Source organism: Zootermopsis nevadensis, unplaced genomic scaffold, assembly GCF_977971745.1.
Source record: "Zootermopsis nevadensis isolate Lab colony 2312 unplaced genomic scaffold, Znev_1.0 Znev_ptg000002l, whole genome shotgun sequence".
In the NCBI taxonomy this organism is placed as follows: domain Eukaryota; kingdom Metazoa; phylum Arthropoda; class Insecta; order Blattodea; family Termopsidae; genus Zootermopsis; species Zootermopsis nevadensis.
In genome coordinates, this window is record NW_028259134.1 from 5,819,867 (window position 1) to 5,829,136 (window position 9,270).

A 9,270-nucleotide genomic window follows, 5' to 3' on the forward strand; every position below is an offset into this window, starting at 1 on the left:
AATTTTCGAATTTTATTTTCAGTGAACCGTCAACGGACATTTCCAGCAGGTTTTCTTTTGATTTTAAGGGAAGATCAGAGGAATTTATGGCGGTGGTATAAGAAGGCTCTTGTAATCCAATCTTAGGTATTGTCTTCTCTCTCAATGTCTGGAAAGTATTTCAAAAATTGTATCCTGAGATTTTCCAAGCGGCATTTGATTATTTCCAAAACGCCACCAGTAACGCTAACTTCATTTTGTTCAGTAAGTTCAAAAACAGTTAGGAAAAATGCAACATTCCCATTATTAACACGATTAATGCAAAACAGAAGTTTCTTATAAAATCCTTTCACTTTCTCACGCGCTTTAAAAATATTCTTATCAAAGCCTTGGAGTTGAAGATTGAGATCGTTAAATGTGTTGAAAATATCTGCCAAATAAGCTAATTGACAAAACCAGCCTTCATCTTCGAAATAAGTAACCAAATCGGATTTCAATTTTGAGAGGAAACACTTCAGTTCAAAAAGTCGAGTCAACATGTGTCCTCGTGACAGCCATCGCACCTCGGCGTGCAACAAGACTTGAGTGTGTGTGGATCTCATCTCCTCGCACATTTTCTTGGAAAGACGGGAGTTCAATGCACGAGACTTGATTAAATTTGCCACTTTCACAGAAATGTTCAGTGTTTCGTGTAAATCTGGAGTAATTTTTTTCGCGACCAAGCTTTGTCTGTGTATGATGCAGTATTGCCAGCTGATTTTAGGATTAATTTCGCGAATACGCGCAACAAGACCCCTTTTTTTTTTGCCTTTCATTGAAGCAGCCCCATCAGTGGATACACTGACACACGATTCCCACTGCAAATCTAATTCCAAACTCATGAAATTATCAAGGATTTTAAAAATATCTTCTCCCTTTGTATGTTCTGGTAATTGTTTACATCCGAGAATTTCATCAACAACATCAAAATACCGAATGTATACAAGCAGCTCGGCTTCATCAGAAACATCCACCGATTCATCAATTTGAATTGCAAATCTTTTGTCAACAACATCTTGTGTCATGTCATGAATTCTGCGACCTGCATTTGCAGATTTTTTGTCTAGAATTTTATCTGCTATAAATAAAGCACCGGGCAGAATGAGAGACTCTACTGCGGTATATGATGATTGTGTAAAATTAGGTATTACATTTGAAGTTTTACGTACATTTTCTGCTTTGCGTTTGAGAAAATTCACCTGGCTTGTCCTTAAACTCACGCTGATTGGTCACTAATTGCCGGTGAAGTGGAGATGGTTTCATAGAGTTTTTCGATAGAATTTGGTTGCAAATCACACAGATTTGAAACAAACCCATATTTAATGTAGGATTCATTGTAATACCTGTATTTCGCTCTGTCCGCTTTCACATTTTTGGGGGATTTTAGGCTTATGGTTCAACACATCACATCACAGATTGGAACAGAAACTGTCGCACTTTTCAGTGTTTGTGACTCAACACTATCGTCATTTTCACCTTTTTCATCGATTTCACGCTTTCTTTTTTAATAAATTTATCCATGTTGCAATACGGAAAATAAAAATAATGATTACTGCCGTGGTTTCAAGAAGGAACTGAGCGAATGATGACTAATATGCACTTATAATTGATCCGCGTTTTAACAATAAGTAAACAAACCGAAACTGCATTTCACAACAGTGACCACTGGGATACTGGGAACGACCCGTTCTTCAAGTGCCTGAATCTTGTCTAAAGTCATATTGAGCATGATGTACATATACAGAACAACATCGAATATGTTATTAAAATGGAATAAAATCTGGAAAAGAACATCGTTTGATATCTGATAAACATCTGATAAAAATGTACGCTAAAATAATATATAGAAATTGTATTTAAGTTATTATTGATTTGAATCTTTGTATAATGATATACACCTGAAGATAGTTCTTTTATGAACTGAAACATGTCGTGAAAAATGATGGTCTAATGTAAATCGAATATTTCGATAAAGAACATCATTTAATATTTTAAATTTTAATTATTGTAATATTTTAATATTTAATAAAAATTTATTGTGATTAGACGGACAAGATTTAAATAAAATATATATAAAATAATATATTTTTTTTAAATTTCACGTACCCCAGGTTGCATACCACTGCTCTAGAGGGACAACTGTGTAACCTTAATAAATTTTGTTGTCAAAAGGGTCCCGTTCCTTTCTTTAACAAAATCTCCCATAACAACTAAGTGGAAATTGTCTTATTTTCGGTTATACTTGGTACAATGGAATGGAACACAAGGAAAAATATTTTCTGCTCTGTGCAGTGAAATGAGCACGTGCCTTGCAGCAGCAGAGATTTAACTGCAATAATTAAAAGTATGCAAAATAGCAAAGAATGCATTTGGAAGGTGCGTGTGATCCAAATTGATATTGACAAATTTTCACTTATTTTATCCATAGAATATGCCAACCTAAAAGACGTTTTTGAACACAAGCCTACTTTACTTTCATTTAAATACAAAATTTCAGGTTCAGGAGTGATCACGAGGGATGAGCTCCGAGTGTTTTACTCCTCTTTTCTGGGCTTCAGCACGCAGAAGGTCGGCGAAGTGTTAGATCTGGCTTACAGCAACATGACTTCAGTGAGTATAGAAACTTAGCTTTTGACGTAATAATAATGTAAGTATGAAGTGTATTTGTGGACACTTATACTGATAAGAAATTACTTTTCAAACACCTTCATATTTTGTCAGTGTCACAGAAAAGTCATTAATTGACATTTTTATAAAAAATTTGGTTTGGAAGCAGTTACTAACTGATAGCTTGATGTTTCATCTTAGAAACAGAATTTGGCATTTTATTAAGTGATATTTAGATGCAGTTGTGAAAAGAATTTTAAAAATAATTTTTCTCAAAATGAAGATTTCTGTCTTCTGGGTTGTCGCGCTGTGTAGTCTGGTCAATGTTAACCAACGTTTCATCACCCTGATGACGGAGGCAGTATGACCTCTGAAACGTTGGTTAACATTGACCAGACTACACAGAGCAACAACCCAGAAGACAGAAATCCTCAAATCTTATATTTTCTCAAAATGATTTCAAATTTCCTGAAAGTTACAGCGACATAAATAATGGTAATATATGACGTAAGAATTTATTAATCGTAATTAATTATAATTGCCCTCGAACAGAATGGCGATCATCCTCTTCGCTACCACATTTATCATCTTTGTTTCGCAAACTTCCTCCTTGGCCGACATCCACATGGACCAGGACAATTCCTCTTTGGACCTTTTGAAGGAAGCACAAATTATTCGACAATGTTCCCAATTGACTACAGTGCACTCAGCAGTCCACCAGAGGCATTAGAACCTTATAGCCCAAATAAGAAGACCAACAGACGGTCAGTGGTGGTTTGATATTACGACGTATAATTGAAAGTGATCTTGGTAAGTCACATTTTAAAGCTGGAACTTGTAGTACTTACGGAATATGATAAAACTCTCCTCAGGGCATTTCAGTCTCACTGCAATTACTTCTGTGGACTCGTGTGAAAGAGTATTGTACGCCGAGGAACTGTGATGAACACTATATATAGTGACTGAATCACTGCAATGCCTCAAAATACTTATTGAAGCTGTGTCTTTTGTTACTCGTTGTGTTCCAAAATGTGGCGCAAGATTGTAGGCCCCTGGCATCAGCAACCGCTGGCTGTATTGCCATAAGTTACCGGTTAAAGCGGAGATTTATTTAATGGTAATACCTCAGAATTAGCATAAATTATATCAGCATACGGAAGGCATCATGTATGAAAGTAGGCAGCGCTATTCTATGGCAGTGATGTCCAAACATTTTTAGTAACGTCTTTGCAGGTAGATAACCAACATTTTGGGGAAGCATACCGTCTCCATCTGAAGGACTGAAAATGGAGATGGTTTGTTTCTCTGAAACTTTTGTATCTACCTATGGCGTCAAAACTCCAAAGAGCAATCCTCACTGCTGTGAGAACTTCACATCTCACAATATCTTCCTCAGTATCTTTTTTTTCTAGGAACAAAAATGCCAATACTTTCATACTTTTTATTCTATTTTATGGAAACAAATTATAATATATAAGATCCAGTCACATCAGAACCCTGAAGATGGGGACAGAGTTTGTTCCCGAAACGTCGGTTTACTGCAGTAACCAGCTAACACAGCTGATTGCCCGAGAAGATTTTATTCTCTTCTTTTTCTGGTTTAACAATGTTTGTACATTTTCCGGTACTATTTACGGGTCCCCAACTTTTCAGTTGGCTTGATCTATGGACATTCGATAGGACTCCTTGGACGAAGGATCAGCCTGTCGCAAGGCCTCTACCTGTACACAGGACAACACAACGCGGACAGACATCCATAGCTTGAGTGGGAATCGAACCCACGGTCCCTGCAACCAAGCGACACAAGGTCCATGCCTCAGACTGTGCCGCCACTGCGGACCCCAGAAGATTTTATTAAATTATAATATAATTTATTACTGCATACATCAGTAGGAGAGGGCTGGTATGATTATTTAACCTTTTATCATCTGTGCTTCACTGCTTTACATGTGATCCAGTTGGCCGTGTGTCACTCTGGCACCACCAGGCTTAAATTCTTCAGCCTTTTAGTAAGCGGTTTTAAATTCCCTTTTAAGTTCGGTTTTTTCCTGCGGCTGAAAGTTTATTGCATAAAATAAAAATGAAAACGTGCATCTGTTCAGAAATCCTCACTGCTTTATTGACTTAAATTTGAGTCTGTGACTTGAATTTAATATCTGGTTGAATGGTCTTAGAAACTGCGCAAGTTTTTCACTTGCATTCGCATTTGTGGCCTCAGTCTTCAACACATCCAATCCATGGTCAGTGATCCTGTAGAACTTAAAATTAATCACATTTCTTTCCCTTTTCCATATCACTCATAAATTTTATGACATAACTTACAAAGACGTACATAGCGAGACACAAATCACACGTGCGCAGCTGAGGTTGTTGGAAAATATACTTAGTCACCATAATGACACACTGAAAAATGGTAACAAATTTTTTTATCTAAAGACATTGAAAAATTGGCATTCCTTCAGGGTTGTGTGATTATGTTTGGAGACTGTTGCAGGATTTGAATTGTGGCCCCCGTACTCCTTTGAGACTCATATGCACAAATGTATAAACAGCATAAGGAAGACAAAGAAGACTCCTCAGTTAATTTAATTGCAATTAATTGTACTTAATTTCTCCCTCCTTTACAGTGTAACATGCCTTTAAAGAGTTAAATCACAACTTTATAAAATGCTGCCATTAGCTTAAAAAAATGATCATTATATATAAATCTCTTTCCTAAAGGATATAGAATTTTGTGTAAAGTTTTCTGATGCAGAACAAATCAGATACTGATTACCATCAGATTCCTATGTAGCCATTCAAGAATACTGCATGTAAAATGTACTTTGATTTGATTAATTTGTATTTTGTAAAACATGGCTCTGGACCTAAAATCTCTTGCTAACAAACACATGCAAGTAAATACAAAATATTTTGTAGTGAACAGCATGATTTAGATCAGTGGTCCCCAACGCGGTGCCATCCAAGGCTCTTTTTGGGTGCCCGCGTTGTTACAGAAAGAGGTTATACTGAATAATGAAGGCCGTTCAACCACGAACATTATAAAATCAAAGCGCAGATCTCGACTCACTGACGCCCATCTTGACGATTGTTTGCGAGCAGCAACATCATCCTACACTCCCCAATTTGAAAAACTGGCCCATGAAATGCAGTGCCAAACATCACACTAACTTCCTGCTTGAGTAATAATAAATGTACTTATAAAAGTACGTACTTTTGATTGCACGATTTCTTGTATCATTAAACGTCGTGTTGTTTTGTGTATTATTTGGTGTCCATAACTTATTTGTCCAGAGAAAAGAAAATTTGGCTTTGTTAATTGGTTGGTGCCCTCCACGATCTCAAAAACTCTCAAATGTGCCCGTAGGCACAAAAAAAGGTTGGGGACCACTGATGTACGCAGATGCTGGATAGTTACCTTTAAAGACATTCATAGACCACAACTATTTTTGATCACATTCTTGTCTTGTATCATTCAATTGAAATAACTTTGTTAAACAAACTCAGTCACCACCAAGCAGTTTCGAGGAGCGTGACTGATTTATATCTGGGAGGTACACTCTTTAATAATAATTAAGGAGCCCATTTTGCTGACTAAGGTTTCACAAAGCCAGTTACTGGATAGTGCAGTCATGAAGGCTGTTAACTGGTTCCTTTGAAATCCTTTAAAACTCATGATCATTGTGATGTTACCTCTGTGACTGATACGACATAATTAAATCACCTGAAACTCCACATCACAGGCCGCAGTTGTCTGTGACAAAGCTGCTAAGATTGAAATAGTAGAAAAATGTTGGTGATCGAATACTGTCTTGACGGAAGTCACTGGAGTATCTTTTGATTATCTTTTATTTCATGAATCTACAAGGGGTCCGCAGTGGCCGCACAGTCTGAGGCGTGGGCCTTGTGCCTCTTGGTCGCAGGGACCGTGGGTTCGAATCCCACTCAAGCCATGGATGTTTTTCTGTGTTGTGTTGTCCTGTGTACAGGTAGAGGCCTTGCGACGAACCGATCCCCCGTCCAAGGAGTCCTACTGAATGTCCATAGATCAAGCCAACTGAAAAAATTGGGGACCCAAAAAGGGTACCAGAAAATGTACAAACATTGTTAAACCGGAAAAAGAAGAAGATGAATCTACAAAGAGATTTGATATTTAAGCCTTATATTACCACTGATGAATATTCTTTGGGCATCACTGCACAAATTAATCAAACTGTATCCATTCCTCTAATAAGATATAGTATTTTATGTAACACGGCTATATTCAAGAAAAGTCTGACAATCATTTGGACTCAGTAAATAAATATAAGTAAGAAGATTTATTGGCAGTTATCTGTTGTGATTCTGTTCACTGTAACAATTTTTATACGTCTACACTTATCAAGATTGAATCCATATTATGAGCTTAATATATATGACTTAAACTTTCAGCACTAATGGATCATTTAACGCTCTTAGCATTGACCACAGATGGGCGGGGCATGTAGCACGCATGGATGGGACAAGAGGTGTGCACTGGGTATTGCCTGGGAAGTCTGAGGGGAAGAGACCGCTGGGGAGACCTAGACGTAGATGGGAGGATAATGTCAGGCGGGATATATGGGAGATAGGAGTTGAAGGAGACTGGATTTTGTTGGCCCAGGACAGGGTCCGGTGGAGGGCTTTGGTTAGTTCGGTGATGAACATTCGGGTTCGGTATGCCATCTAGTTAGTTAGTTAGTTAGTTAGCATTGACCACATCCGACTGATGATCATCTGCCGTTCTGTAGCCCTGTGCTCAGAGTATTGCAGCAATGTAAGGGGGCTACTTGCTGTTTGAGTAAAGATTAATATTGTCCTGTGTTCTTAGTAAGTGACATGATTGGAAAGTTGCATTCAGCACGGTAAACAAGTTGAGGATGAAGTAGGCTACATGAGATGAGCAGTTGGCATAGGCAGTATATTACGTTCCAAAAATATTTGCATACATTACAGTGCTTGAAGTGGGATGTAATGAAACTGAATCCTGTCTTACTTAATTTTATACACATGTGCACATGCACACGCACAAACATGAATTGAATGCATTATGGAGAATTCATATTTGTATGTATGTCCATCTGCGTGTTTCATCTTCAAAATCATTTGTGAAATTTGGAAGTCTACATTAAAGCTGACAAAGATATTTTATTTTGGTGTACGTCACTAATAAATTCTTAGTCTGATGTTCAAATTAGATTGTGTACAATTTATAAAACAGGCATATGTCACAATAATGGAGGTGGATGACATAAAATATCTCATTAAAATCTGTGACATATCTGAAATTTTTTTTCAAAAGTGTGTCTTTAATTTAATATAAGGAAAAATGAATACACAGTGTAATAACTTTATTGTCTTTCACCTTTGTCAAAAAATTTGTATCTGCAATAAATGGATTTGAACCTGTGTCTTTCCGGAGGTTCATGCGACTGTGAGAGACTTCAAATCCCACAAGTGGCAAAGTTCATGGGAGATCTTGGTTCTTGTACAATTGCTCCTTATCAGCATTAAGACATGACGTACTGTCGTAGAACAGTGGTGAATGATCATGCCCCATACAGTTGTAAAGTCACCCCGCATGTAAGCACATTGAATCAGAAAGAATGCATTTCAGAATAGTTGTCCGAAGTGGAGTTTTCACCGATGAAACCAATTTTGCCGCTTTTGTCTATAATATTTCAGGATCAAAGTCACACATCACACAAACCATCATTCTTCTCTCACATCAAGCACTGTATGTGAATAGTAATGTATATACATATTTAATTTCCCCCACTCTTGTGTTTCCCCCTTTCTCAAGAGTGAGGAAAAAATAAATAATTTTCCACAGCATAATCAATTAGTCTTCATTTTAACAATGCTTTCATCCATTCTTCAGATACACTGAAATATCACTTTGCAGGTTATGTTCAATTCATCATGTAAGAATGTGTATTTGAGCGCTGTACTTGGTATAATCTAAAATGTTATTTTCTGTAGTAATAATAAATACTTGTTTAAATTATAAAATTAAAATGTGCTTGCACAGATGAATGAAGAATGCTGGGTAACATGTAACGGAAGCGCAATATGGAATATGGAAATTGGTGTCTTGTGTTCTCTGTTGTCTTGAAAGAAACTTTGAGAATCTGATGAAGAAGTGCTACAAACATTTATGAGTGTAATCACAAAATCTGTATTAGGCAAGGAATTAGGGTACTTGTGGGTTATCGGGACACATCACTTTAAAAATAGGTTAGGTTATGTTAATGTGTGTGGATAAATGACATATACTTGATGTCATTTATCCACACACATTAACATAACCTAACCTAACTTAACCTAACCTGTTTTTAAAGCGATGTGTCCCGATAACCCACAAGTACCAGAATTATTTAGTTGCCATTCTGGTACACTTTCTGCCTGTATAGTTCCCCTAGTCTCTAGCACATCAAGAGGGAAATGTTAGTAAAAATTTTTATGCAGTGCCAATTTCGTGGCAGTAATGTATGTAAGTCAAAGACTATTCAAGTGACTAAGCTGTCATTATAGCATAGACTAAGGAAGGGCAGGCCTTGTATATATTGCAAATAATTTTTAAAATGAATATGTATATACAAGTAAAATGCACATATGTATAGATGT

At 36.9% G+C, this 9,270-nt stretch overlaps 1 protein-coding gene across 3 annotated transcripts in view; it reads left to right on the forward strand.

Moving 5' to 3' along the window:
• The window catches only part of LOC110829044 (uncharacterized), an 82,473-nt gene extending 73,740 nt beyond the window's left edge, over positions 1-8,733 (forward strand). For all 3 annotated transcript variants that reach the window (XM_022062347.2, XM_087348220.1, XM_022062344.2), the window contains 2 exons: positions 2,516-2,628; positions 3,178-8,733. In XM_022062347.2, the coding sequence (XP_021918039.1) occupies positions 2,516-2,628; positions 3,178-3,405 (341 nt within the window). In that variant the 3' untranslated portion in view covers positions 3,406-8,733. The remainder of the gene's footprint in view (positions 1-2,515; positions 2,629-3,177) is intronic.
• The last annotated feature ends 537 nt before the right edge of the window (positions 8,734-9,270 follow it).